Source organism: Zophobas morio, unplaced genomic scaffold, assembly GCF_036711695.1.
Source record: "Zophobas morio isolate AGI-343-1 ecotype UQ-CSIRO unplaced genomic scaffold, CSIRO_AGI_Zmor_V1 ptg000011l, whole genome shotgun sequence".
Classification (NCBI taxonomy): domain Eukaryota; kingdom Metazoa; phylum Arthropoda; class Insecta; order Coleoptera; family Tenebrionidae; genus Zophobas; species Zophobas morio.
The window spans coordinates 25,775,327-25,789,953 of record NW_026972116.1 but is presented as its reverse complement, the minus strand read 5'-3'; the positions used below and the strand labels follow the sequence as shown (position 1 = coordinate 25,789,953).

The 14,627-nt window shown below is 32.8% G+C and overlaps 1 protein-coding gene across 1 annotated transcript in view; it reads right to left on the bottom strand.

Annotated features, from left to right (window-relative positions):
- Positions 1-3,078: 3,078 nt before the first annotated feature.
- The window catches only part of LOC135127287 (alkaline phosphatase-like), a 227,489-nt gene continuing 215,940 nt past the window's right edge, over positions 3,079-14,627 (bottom strand). Inside the window, exon 9 of the mRNA XM_064053733.1 lies at positions 3,079-3,735. Within this exon, the coding sequence (XP_063909803.1) occupies positions 3,236-3,735 (500 nt within the window). The 3' untranslated portion in view covers positions 3,079-3,235. The remainder of the gene's footprint in view (positions 3,736-14,627) is intronic.

Below are 14,627 nucleotides of genomic sequence, written 5' to 3'. Positions count from 1 at the left end.
TAGAACTATATTATTATGTATATGTAAATAATTATTAATAAATATATAATTTCTAAATAGTTTCGTTTGTGGATTTTAAACTCCGTAAGTTATCTTCGCTTCATTTTTTTGAAAATTATTACATTTGTTTTTTCATTTTCTAACAAAATTTGAATTAAAATGTTTCTCCAGAATCACAAACACGCAATATTTTTGAAATCAATACGTCGAGATTTTTACACTCTAGAATTTTTTTATTAATTTTTAGGCAACTTTTCCAGAAGCTCAATTTTTCCTCCCTCCTTATCAAACTTTCGAAATATTTTCGAGCAGTTTCGGAAATTACTTAAAGAGATTCTTGTGCTGAATTCTACCTCCAGAAGTTATTTTTGCCCACACTTGTTCGAAAATACCTACCATTTTTAGAAAATTCCTACAATTTTTTCAAAATCGCCAGATAAATTATGTCAAATTTTACGATTTTTTAAAAATTTTAACTTGGAAGCAGAAAATTTCAAAATCTTGCTCGAGGAACATTAAAACGTTATATTTTTCAAATGAGCCTTTCGAGGTCCACTTTTGAAAATTACCTAAAGAGATTTTTTTGTGGATTTGGAACTCCAGAAGTTATCTTCACATTTCTTCGAAAATCCCTATTATTGCTAGAGAATCGTCCAAATGAAATGTTTTTTTTTTATTTTATAGATTCAAATTAAAAAAATATTCTTAAATTTCGATTTCTAAAAATTTTCTCCTTTTATTTTTTAATCAACATGTAGAGATCTATATTCCGAAATGTCTATTGGTCTTTAGGCAACTTTTTCGAAAGATCAATTTTTTCTTTCTTAATATCAAACTTGCGATCTTTTTTAGAACACTTTTGAAAATTACCTAAAAAAAAATGTGTTCCAGAAATTATTTTTAACCTCATTTTCCAAAAATTCGTACATTATTTTTTTCAAAATCGCATAAAATAGATACAATTTTTGGATTTTTAAAATTATCTAAACAGATTTTCTTATAGATTTTGACCTCGAGATATCATTTTCGGCTCCATTTCCTTGAAAATTCCTATAATTTTTCGAGAATCGCTCATATGAAGATTGACAATTTTAACGATTTTTAAAAATATCGAAAATTTTGCTACGGAACCACAAACACGCCATATTTTTCAGATTAGCATATCGATATTTATATCACAGAGTTTTTTGTTAATTTGTGGGCAATTTTTCCAAAATCTTAAATTTTCAACACACCGGCTTACGAAATTTTCAATCTCCTTGCGACCACCTTCGAAAATTACCTGAGAAAAATGTTTTGAGGATTTCGACATTCAGAAGTAGTTTTCGGCTTTATTTTTTCGAAAATTCCTATATGCCAATTTTTAAGAATTTAAAAAAATATACTCTAATTTTAAACAAAATATTTCTAACTCCAAGACCATTAACACCACATATTTTTCAAATCAACACGTCGACAGAATTTTTTGTTCATTTTTAGCTAAAAGCTTTTTTCCAAAAGCTCAATTTTTCCTTTCTCTTTGTCAAACTTACGATATTTTTTCGAGCACTTCTGAAAATCACCTAAAAAGATTTTCGTCTTGATTTCGACCTACAGAAGTTATTTTTACCCTCATTTACCAATAATTTGTATCATTTTTTCAGAATCGTCCAAAAAAATAAGACATATTTAATTTTTTTTTAATTTCCATTTCAAACTGAATAATTCGAAAATCTTACTTAGGAACGATAAGCGCTATATTCCAGAAATTTGTTTTAATTTTTACGCAACTTTACCAAAAGCGCTACTATTTTTCATTACGAAATTTTAGATTTTGGACCACCTTCAAAAATTACCTTTTTTTTGTTGATTTCTTCATTTCTTGGAAACTTCCTACAGTTTTTCCAGAATCACACAGATGATAATTGCCAAGTTTTACGAATTTAAAAAAAAATTACTTTCAAACAACATATGTATTTCGAAAATCTAACTCTGGTACGATTAACAACATCTTTTTCAATTCACTACATAAAAATTCAGTCTGTCAATGAAATTTTAGGGAACTTCCCGACGACTTTCGAGAGTTACCTACCTAAATAGATTTTTTTTTGTAAATTCGACCACCAGAAATTAACTTCCTTCATTTCTTCGAAAATTCCTATCGTTACTGGAGAATTGTCTAAATTTCAAATAGATTTTAGAAATTGAAATAAAAAAAAATTAAACTTTAATTTTTAAAATTAGCTCCTGGACTATAATCACGTTATATTTTTCAAAATCAACACGTCGATATCGACATATATTCAAGAATATCTTTATTGATTTTTAGACAACTTTTCCAAACCCTCAGTATTTCCTTTTTCTTAATGAAACTTACGAAATTTTTTAGAGGACATCTGAAAATTAACTAAATAAATTTTTGTGTTGATTTCGACTTCCAGAAGTTATTTTTGGCCTTATCTTTCCAAAAATTCGAATAATTTTTTCAGAATCGTCTAATAAAATCAGACATAATTTAATTCTTTTTCAAAAATTTGCATTTCAAACCGAATAATTTATTAGGATTTAAAAAAATATATTTTAATTCAACTAATTCGAAAATCTTGCTCAAGAGCTACTAAGACGATTTATTTTTCAAATCAGCAATTCCGGAACTATATTTCAGATTTTTTTGGTGATTTTTAGGCAACTTCTCTAAAAACCTCTCTTTCTTAGTTCTCTTCTCTTATTACTTGATCTGACCTAACCTGACCTGACCTCATATTTAAGTACGAGGATGCCAAAATTAGAATAACACTTCTGAGTGTTAAAAAATCAAGGTTGTAGCGAACTTCAAGAACACCGAAAAAAGTACCTGACCTGACCTGACCTGAGTAAACTTAACCTGACTAGACCTGACCTAAGTAAACCTGATCTGACTAGACCTGACCTGATCTGACTTGGTCCCTTGTATAAGAACGATGGATGTTGAACAAAAATGAAAAAAATTAAAAATTTCCAGTACATCAAAGCCGTCAAGAAAACCCACGATCCATACGTATAATACTTTTATTATCTCTTAATGCAAATATACAATTTAAAATGAACATGTAACTGTGGATGATAAAATCGAGCCCCCGGCGACCGCCCAGGGCCCAATCAGGGTGACACCGTGCACAATGTCCAAAAAGTGCTTCAACAACGTCATTGGTCAAAAGTCGTCTGTACAATTTACACCATCCAACACACAATATGTACACCTCCGCGCCGCCGCTCATTACGTGACCGCGAAGCCCACCCCCAGCGTCAGCCATAGCGCGCCCGCCGCCGCCGCCGCGGCGCTCTTGACGCGCTGTCCGTCGTCGGCCATGACGCTGCTGGCGACGACGACGGGCGCGCCGGCGGCGGCGACGCTCGACACCTCGGGGGCCACGCACGACGCCACCTGGGGGACGGTGTAGTTGTCGATGCCCTGACAGCGGAGGCGGTGCTCGCCGAGGCAGGCGCTGTACGCCACCGCGTGCGGGATGTAGCTCTGGTCGAAGGTGCCGGTGAAGAGGATGGTGGCGAGCGGGCCGAGGGCGTACACGGGCACGTCCTCGCCGCCGTGGGTGGCCCACTGGCGGGGGACGGCGGAGCCGTGCACCTGGTTGCGGTCGTCGGAGGCGGCGGACGTGTTCATGGGGACGATGCGGGGGGTGGCGTAGCCGGGGCCGTTGCCGTAGAGGATGGTGGTGTAGGGCTGGCCGTCGATGTCGGAAACTTTGCTGTCGGGACCTGGAAAGAAAAACGTTCAGGGTAAAAACTTCCTTTAAAAAGTCTGAGACAGAAAATTGTCGAAGGTTATTTCGACTGATCGTCCCTCTCCCCTGAAGCGCAACCAAACAAATCGCGCTTCTTTGAAAAATGATCTATAAACAATTTTTGTGCCAGTAAGAATTGAAACATGGGGAAAACATTTTTGCTTTCTCGCTGTCTTTATTTATGATAAGGAAAAACCAAAATATTTTTAAAATCGAAAAAGGAAAAACCGGAAAATCGAAAAATCATACATGAAAAATTGAAAAATTCAAGTCCGAAAAGTCGAAAAATACGAAGATCTAGAATTGAAAAATTCAGAAAATTGAAACACTAAAAAATTGAGAAATCAAATTCTTGAAAAATCGAGAAATCGGAAATTCGAAAAACCGAATAATTGAAGTATTAAAAAATGAAAAAATCGGGAAATCTAAACATCTAAAAATCATAAAATCAAAAAATCTAAGATTTAAGAAATCGAAAAACTGAAAAATTGAAACACTGAAAATTAAAACAAAAACCACAAATTGAGAAATTGTAAAATTCAAAATCCAAAAATCGGCACTGAAAAATTCAAGACCTAAAAAATCGAAATTGACAAATCGAAAAATTGAAGAATGGAAAAACTGAAAAATAGATAAATTGAAAAATCTCATATTTGTAAATTCGAAAAATTAAAAAATTGAGATATCGCAAGTTTGAAAAATCCAGAAATCCAAGAAATCGAAAAATCGAAGAATCAAACATTAACATCGGAAAATTTAAAACCGAATAGACGAAATCCAAAAACTCGAAAAATCCAAAAATCTAGAAATAGAAAAATCTATTACAAAAATTTTAAGTTTTCCAAAATCGAAATGTTCCAAAAATTGTATATATAATCGAAAAATGTAAAATTTAAGAAATTGAAAATAAAAAATTAAAAAATCGAAAACTGAAAAATAAAAAAACGAGAAACCGAGAAATTGAAAAATCTAAAATTTACAAAATCAAAATTAGAAAATCGAAAAGTTGAGGATTCGAAAAATTGAAGAGTAGATAGACTGAAAAATTTCAAAACTGAGAAACAGGCAAATCGGGACATCGAAAAATTAGAAAATCAAAAATCGAAAAATCGAAAAATAAAACATTTTAAAAATTGAAAAACAAAAAACTAAATCCCAAGATCGAGAAACCGAAAAATCCAAAATTTTCATAACCGAAAAATAGAAGCATCAAAAAATTGAAAAATCTAGAAATTGAAAAATTCGCAAAATTGAAATTTTCAAAAATTGAAAAAATCTAAAAAATTGAAAAATAGAATTGAAAAACTGAAAAATCAAAATATAAAATCGAAAATTTAAAAATCAAAACTGAAAAATCGAAAAAGTGGAGAATCGAAAAACTGAAAAATAAATAGATTGAAACACTCCAAAACTGTAATGTCGAAAAATTGAAAAATCCAATAATCTAGAAATCGAGAAATACAAAAATCTAATTTTTTAATTAACGAAAATTTGAAAAATTTAAAACCGAAAAAACGAAAAATTAAAGAATCGAAAAACTGAAAAATTGGTAAATTAAACAAATCCCACAACTGAAATGTCGGAAAACTGAAAAATTGAGACATTGAAAAATAGGAAAATCTAAAAATCGAGCCAAAAAAAACGGAACTGAAAGGTTGGAAAATCCAAACATCGAGCAGTCGAAACAACAAAAACTCGGAAAATCTGAAATTTACAAAGTTGGAAAATTAAAAATTCGAAAAATGGAAAAATCCAGATGTTGGAAATTCCAAAAATTGGAATATTGAAAAACTGAGTAACCGGAAGATCGAAAAATCGAAAAATCGATAAAATAGAAAAAATTAAACAATGGAAAAACCCAGATCTCGAGAATCGGAAAGTCGAGAAAAACTGAGAAAACAAAAATTTGATAAATCGAAAAAGTGACGTATTAATAAAATTCAAATTTGGGAATTCTAAACATCAAAAAATTGAAAAATCAGAAAATGTAAAATTTAAGAAATCGAAAAATTGGAAAATCGAAAAGCTGAAAAACCAAAAGAGAACGAAAACTCCTAAAATCTAAAATTTTAAAAAGCCAAGTTGAAAAATCGAAAGATGGAGAATCAGCAGCTTGAAAAACAGATAAATTCAAAAATCTAAAAATCGAAAAACCGACAAATCCAAAGACGAATTATCGAATAATTCAAAAATTGAAACATGTATATTTCCATGATTTTGAGCCATCAAAAAAGTGAAAAATTGAGAAATCGAAAAGCTGAACAGTCGAAGAATCGAAAATTAAAAAATAAAAAATTTGGAAACTCAAAAACCTGAAGATTTGAAAAATTGAAAAAATTAAAAAGTTGAAAAATAGAAGAATTGAAAAATCAAAAAGTCGAGAAATGGAAACAAAATTTTAGAAAAATCGATAAATCGAAAACTTTGAAACGCCAAAAATTGAAAATTTGAAAAATGAAAAAATTTGAAGAATCGGAAAATGGAGTAATTAAAAAAAAATATAATCGAGAAATTAAATAATTGAAAAATTCCAAATCTGAAATATCGAATAATTGAGAAATGGGACATTGTTGGATGTATGATTGTTATTCATACATACGTACCGAAAAAGATTGATATAAAATGAAACACAAACATGTGCTGTGTAACACTGTATTTACTTGTTGTTGACGGTTCGGAGTCTATGTACAAAGTTGTTAAAATCGGAAGCGATACATTGCAGGTAGAAGAGAAAGTTGGGGACGCTTGTTGACAAGGGTTGCGGTTGGTAGGTAAAACCGAAACCCGAACATGGTCCGGCGCCTTGAAAGAACTAACTTTCAACATGACAAAGTATAACAATTACAAATATGAAATACATAATATGTGTCTACATGACAGGTGCATACATTGACAATGAAATAGAGTACAGAACACATAGAAAAAAAGGGGTAAATTTAGACACTGCACATTTGTTTATGTCGGAAGCACACACAGCTTAGTCACTTGCAGGTTAATCACATCATGCGCGGTTCTCACTGTCACTACGCGAATGGGGCCATGTAGACCGGGATGAACAGTAATAACGCGTCCCAGTGGTCCATATAAGCGGGGGTGTGTGGTCTTCCTTAACGACCACCAAATCGTCCACCTTATGCTGTTGCGGCTGGCCTTGGTCCATTTTGGGCGATGATGAAGTTGACCCATATGTTCTGCTGTCCACCGTTTCCAAAATTGCTGCTGAGTGCGGCTGAATTGTTGCCACCTGGAGAGCCGGTTCGTTGAGACCGTGGTGACGTTATCCTCTGGAATAACAGTTAGAGGGGTTCCAACGAGGAAGTGACCGGGAATTAAAGGAGTCAGGTCATTTGGATCTTTGGACATGGCGGTTAACGGGTACGAATTCAAACACGTTTCGACTTGTATTTGCAACGTCTGCATTTCTTGCAAATTAAATAAAAATATACCAGTAACGCGCTTCAACTGACTTTTCGTAGATTTGACCATTGCTTCCCCGATAGTCCCCATATGTGGCGCGGAAGGCGGAATGAAATGAAAATTGATGTGGTTAGTTGTCAAATCATTCAGCAAATTTGTATTTGAAGCCCGTTTGGCTAAAGTGACACGTGCTTGGTAAAGCACGGGATCATCCCACCACAAAGTTTTTTCGTATCGTCTGTCTTCGAGATGAATTAAAATTTGATGATACATGTTACAAATGTCCGCAGTAAAAGCGATCTCATGCGTCCTAGATCGAATTATTGCATCGGAAATGTCGTTTTGTACTTTTGACCCTGTACTGAGACAAGCATTTATGCTTTTTCCGACTGATGGTTTAACTGACCCATCAAACACTACGCAAATCTTTTCAGTGACCCCGTCAGTTTTGGAAACCGCATGATGAGGCAAAAAATGATGGGGTTTACTTTCGATTTTTTGCTCTGTAAATGAACCTAGTAAAAGCATATGATCTAAATTAATGTCTTCTTTTATAAAATTATGATAGTTGATTTCTAACATAATATTTTTTGCGAACTTAAGTTCCGATGAGTACAATCGTTGAAGCGCGATTTCTTTCGAATCCCTCAAGATTGGGAAACACTTGCTAAATGTTAATCTGACTTGAAATCGTCCGTTGGATAATTGAGTGGCATTGTTAATAAAATAGTTCTCATGTTGTGTTTCAGGAGCTGTGAGCGACTTATCATCGTTTGAATGGGAGGGTTGGTCACTATGTAAAAGTATATTATGTTTCAATTGGCATAATTTACATGCCATAGATTTACAGCTATCGGACGTATGCGATGGTTTGAGACAATTTTGACATAATTTCAGCCTATCTACCTGACACCTTCTTTCCGAAACACTGAGTTTTAAAAAGGTAACACAGTTGTAAATTAAATGAGATTTTTTACAAAAATTACAAGTGGATTGTGTGCTATTGCGATTTACTGCCGCTGTAAATGTAGACACCTTTTGTGTTTTAAGTGTATTATAAAAAGGTAGCCATTCAGTATAAATTCCGCTAAATGGTTTAATAACAATCGGGAGCGACTGCACCGATGGTGACGGTGTGCTCGTAGGTGCGTTACCTTGCGGTGCAGGTGAAGATGTGTTAACGCGTTTTTGTTCAATAGCATCTTCGACATCTGCACATAAATCGTAATACGCGTTTTCGAAATAAAGTTTTGTTCTAGAGTGTTCTAAATCGAGGGTAGCGTCATCAAGAGCTTCAATCTGAGAATGGATTTTGTCAAACTGAGCCTTAATACGTACAAAATCGCGCAATCTTACTCTCAGTCGAGAAGCGGATGTACTGTAATTGTTTGTTTCAAACCACAACTTGAAACGCGATATTTCGTCGTGAATGCGATTTCTTTTTAAGAATAAAATTTGTAAATTTCCTGCATCCTCTGGTGTAGGATTTGAGTCCGAAAATGTTTCGGCATTGTCGTCACCTTCCACGCCTGCCATGTGTGGAGCATCGAAAGTTTGCGAACGCGTCATAACCATTTGAAAAACCGCTTAGTTGAAATACGTAAAACTGGTACAGTTCGGGCAAGGTAAATGGTACTTGCCAATGAAATTTAAATAAAATGACGTGCAATTACGGTCGAATGCGTGCTTGACCGGAAATAGATAAAGAAAAGGAATAGTTGGAACCCACTCACCGCAATAAGGCCCTCTGGCACCTGGGACGGCTAGACTGATTCGCTGCTCTCCTGTCCGGTTGGGAATTTCCAATGGCTGGATCCCGTCTCCCGATGCAGGCGTCGAAAATTGCCAAAACCGTAATAAGATCACCTGGAGCCTGGGTGAATTGACTGGATGGGCTGAATTCGCTGCTCTCCTGCTCGGTAGGGAACTCCGATGGCCGGTAGGTCACGTCTCCCGATACAGGCGTCGAAAATTACCAAAAACGTGATAAGGTCACTTGGAACCTTGGATGAAACGACTGGATGGGCTGGATTCGCTGCTCTCCTGTCCGGTAGGGAACTCCGATGGCCGGTAGATCACGTCTCCCGATACAGGCGTCGAAAAATGGCACCACCGCGTTTTATTGTTGAATTCACAGCACTGGATCACACATGTGGAGAGATCCGGCTCGAAGGACCAATGTTGGATGTATGATTGTTATTCATACATACGTACCGAAAAAGATTGATATAAAATGAAACACAAACATGTGCTGTGTAACACTGTATTTACTTGTTGTTGACGGTTCGGAGTCTATGTACAAAGTTGTTAAAATCGGAAGCGATACATTGCAGGTAGAAGAGAAAGTTGGGGACGCTTGTTGACAAGGGTTGCGGTTGGTAGGTAAAACCGAAACCCGAACAGACATTAAAAACTGAGAATCGAAAAACTGAAAAACTGAAAAAAAATTGGCAAAATTGTTATTCAATTTTGATTTTTTTTGCAAAAATCTCGATGTGTAGCAGAAAAATGGAACACGGATTCATGTATCAAGCTCAGAACTTTTGAATATTAAAAAAATATATATATTCCACAAAATAATAAGAATACTATCATATCATATGCGGTACAGCTGAGCTTTTGTTGTAGTAGAACGAAAACAATGAATTACTGAATTAAGGTCAAGAAAGTTTAAGTTTGACACACGTCTAAAATAAAAATGAAGCCAATAAATGGGCTAGCTTTTGAAATCTAGTTACTCGTCTGCAAAAACTCGTCACAATTGGTATAACTATTAAAAATAGGCCACTTTTTTCCGAACCGCCATTTTTATTGGCGCCTCGCAATTCTTGGGCGCTTTATTACTTCACATCGGACCATTTCTAATTCTCTTTTCTCATTTTCCGCGAGCGAGACCTTCCTCTCTAGACAGAAGCCCAGACTCGAATTCCTTTGTCGGCCGTCCTTCTTAGGAGCCGTTTACAAAAACAACAATCCTCACAAAACAAAGCATATTTTAAAAGGATATCTTCCGCCCCCTGAAACAAAACCCGGAATCCTCTGCACGTTATTGAAAGTCACCAGAGGTATCGCATTTCCGCTGCATTCTGCACCCGCTGCCGCAGAACGAAAGCCCCTGAAGCTCATTTCTGATTCCTTTTGGTGCGGCTTCCCGCATTCGAGCAATCTCGTTACCACTCTCCAAGTACAAGTTTTCCAAGTCCGACGTTTTTCTTATTAGCGTGAAACATAATTCTGACATGTAACGAATTACCGATCAGAATTGATCAAGCTTTATTTTCTCCGGGACGAAATAAAAATGGATCTGTGTATTCCCGTCGTTTCCACTTAGCTGCGCAGAACCGGTAAATAATGCGCTTAAGTGATCTAATCAATTTTCGTATTTTTTTCTCTTAAGGAAAAAAACTTAATATAATAATGGCGCGGGGGCGGCGGGCGGACTACAAGAAAAATCACTTTATTTCTTTGACTTAATATCGCTGTTTGCTGATTCGATGGGGTATATTAGGTGAAGTATTTACTGAGATTTTCGTTGACAGCTTTCAAGCTTGTTTTTGCTCCGTGTGTCTGAAGCTTCAAATTGGCTGGCAGTGGCAAGGAAATGTAGTGACTTCTGCCTGAAAAAATATTAAGAGCTTGACGTTTACCACTGATTTACTGCGGAGGGACGTGAGAGGTCGCCGCCTTTTGCAGGCTATGATTGGTTTCTCTTTTTCATTTTATTATATTTAACCTTCCACAAATGGCAACTGCGTGGACGGCGTGACAAAAGCCGATATTTACTCAAGGAATTTGTGTTTAAAATGGACACAATAGGCCTGAACGATTAAGCGAAAAAGAGGTACAAAAATTTTCATAAATCTAGCGCTGCGAAAGCACTTAGGTGATCCTTTTTCCTTAGACAGACGCGCAAAAGTGTCCTCCAGGGTACAACTTTACAATTTTATTTACCTGCCTAAGAAAGCAAACGGCATTAGACGTTTATAAAAAACAAATGTTTTTTCAGAGCAGCAAGATAAGCTTTATTGAGTGATCTCCATTAGCTGCAATAAAAATACAAAAACTGAGGGTAGGAACATTTAAACTTTGAAAAGATCGCGTAGGAAACATAAATCAAGAGAAAGTAAATGAACTGACGGGAAGAAATCTTTATATATGCAAAAATTATTGGAAAGAAAATTACTGTAGGAAGGAAACAAAGTGGTTTGCAGGAAACAGGAATTATCAAGAATACAAATAAAATGAGCATGGATTTTGTAAAAAAAGTTTTATGAATTAATAATGAACCACGTGGTTTTGGTTATTATTATTATTATTATTATTAATATTTCTGATTAATGAATCCTAGTCTTTACTCTAAACAACCAGATTTAAAAAAAAAAACAAAATTGTATATTTTGGCATTTTTAAATTTTCGATTCTCCGATTCCTGAATTAATCAAAATTTCAACTTTTCGATTTCTCTATATTTCCGTGATTTTGCAAGTTTTGTTCCTTCAGTTTTTCAAATTTTTTAATTTCTTTTATTTTAAAAATTTTTTAATAACCGAAGGACCGAAATCCGAAAAGTCGAAAAATCCAAAGATCGAGCAATGAAGACATTAAAAAATCGAAAGATCTAGAATTGAAATATCGAAAAATTGAAAAACATATAAACTGAAAAATTCCGAGAATTGAAAATTTGAAAAATCAAAAAATCGAAGGGACGATACATTTTAAAAATGGAATGAAATTCAAAAAACTAAAAAATGGATGTATTAAAAAATTCAAAAATTCGGAAATCTAAATATCGAAAAGTCATTCAATCGAAAAATAGATAAATTGAAAAATGCCAATTTTGTAAAGTCAAGACATCGAAAAATTGGAAAATCCAGAAATCCAGAAGTCGAGAAATTGAAAAACCGAGAAATAGAAATTGAAAAATCAAACATTTTAAAAAAAGAAAAATTTTAAACCGAAAAATAGAAATCCGAAAAACTAACAATCGAAAAATTGACAAATCGAGAAGTTGAAAATTCACAAAATTGAAATTTTCAAAAATTGAGAAATCGAAAAAATATAGAAAAATTCAGAGAATTGATACATTGAAAAATTGGGAAATCAAAAACTTGAAAAATCGAGAAATCAAAAAATCGAAAAGGAGGAAGATTTTAAAATTAGATAAACCGAGAAATCGGAAATTCTAAAAACCAAAAAATTGAAGTATTATAATATTAAAAAATTGTTAAATCTAAATATCCAAGTCATAAAATCGAAAAATTGAAAAATCAAAAACTGTAAAAATTAGGAAATCGAAAAACTAAAAAATGGAACACTGGAAATTAAAACAAAAACCAGAAATTCAGTAATTGAAAATTCTAAAATTTTAAAAATCGAAACTGAAAATTCGAAAAATTGAAACATAGATAAATTGAAAAATCCCAAATTTGTATAGTCGAAAAATTGGAAGATCGAGACATTGAAAAATTGGAAAATTCAGAAATCTATAGAGCGGTGAACTGAGAAATCGAAACTGAGAAATCAATCATTTTAAAAATCGAAAAATTTTAAACCGAAAAATTGAAATCTGAAAATATGAAAAATCCAAAGATCGAGAAATTGAAAAATCTACTATTTACAAAAGTTAAGCAGTCGAAAAATTGAAAAATCCAGAAATTGAAAAATTTGGGAAATCGGAAAAATATCGAAAAATTGAAAAATTCCGGGCATTAAAACATTGAAAAATTGAGAAATCAAAAACTTGGAAAATGGAGAAATCAAAAAATCGAAAAGACGGAAGATTTTAAGAATGGAAAACCCGAGAAGTCGAAAATCCGAAAAAACAAAAAATTGAGGTATTAAAAAATAAAAAAATCGTGAAATCTAAACATTCAAAGGTCATAAAATCAATAAATTGAAAAATGAAACAAAAAATTAAAACAAAAACCAAAAATTGAAAAATTGAAAAATCCAGAAATCTAAAAACCGAAAAATCGAGAAATCGAAATTGAAAAATGAAACATTTTAAAAATGGAAAAATTTAAAACCGAAAAATCGAAATCCGAAAAGTCATAAAATCCAAAGATCAAATCTTATGTTTACAAAAAATAAACAATCGAAAAATTGAAAAATCAAGAAATCGAAAAATTTTAAAAGTGAAAAAAACGAGATATCGGGAATCGCAAATTCGAAAAACCGAAAAATTGAAACAGTAAAAAAAATCGGGAAATCGAAACGTCAAAAATCGTAAAAACAATTTAAAAATCGAAACTGAAAAATTGAAAAATTGAAAATTAGATAAATTGAAAACCGGAAAATCGAAAAATTAAACATTTAATAAAACGAAAAATTTAAACACTTAAAAATCCAAAACCTAGATAGTCGAAAAGTCGAAAAATCGAGAAATCAAAACATCAAGAAGGTGAAAAATTCAAAAATTGAGAAGTCCAAGATTATTAAATTGATGAAAACGAAAAATTAAAAAATCGAAACTTCTAAAAATCAAGAAAAAAAAACGAGAAATCAAGAAATCGAAAAATCTGCAATTTAAAAAATCGAAAATGAAAAATCCAAAAATTGAATCGCAAAACTGAAATGCCAAAAAATTGAAATCGAAAAATCCTAAAATCGAGCCATTGAAACATCAAAAACTCGGAAAATCTAGAGCTTAAAAAAGCCAGATGCTGAAAGTTCCCAAAATTAAAAAATTTGAATATCGAAAAATTGAAAAATTACCGGAATTGAAACATTAAAAATTGAGAAATTAGAAGCTTGAAAAATCGAGAAATCAAAAAATCAAAAAATCGAAAAGACGGAAGATTTTAAAATTGGAAAAACCGACAAATCGGAAATTTGAAAAACCAAAAAATTGAATTATTAAAAAATTAAAAAATTGGGAAATCTAAACATCCAAAAGTCATAAAAACCAAATTGAAAAAGCAAAAATTTTAAAAATTAAAGAATCGAAAATATGAAAAATGGAACAAAAACTAAAACAAAAACCAAAAATTAAAAAATTGAAAAATCTAAACTTTAAAAAGTCGAAATTGAAACATAGATAAATTGGAAAATCCCAAATTTGTAAGGTCGAAAAATTGGAAGATCGAGACATTGAAAAATTGGAAAATATCGAAATCTAAATATTGAAAAACCGAGAAGTCGAAAAATTTAATAATTACAAAATTTTTGAAAATTTTAATTTTTGAAAATCGAAATTTTCAAAAATTGAGAAATCGAAAACTTGAGCAATCAAGAAATCGAAAAATTTTAACAGTGAAAAAAACGAGAAACGCAAAATCGGAAATTCGAAAAACAGGAAAATTGAATAATGGAAATAAAAAAAATCGGGAAATAAGAACAAAAAGTGTAAAATTTAAGAAATTGAAAAAACGAGAAACTGAAAAAACGAAAATAAAAAAATTAAAAATGTAAACTGAAACATCGAAAAATTCAAAAGTAGATACATTGAAC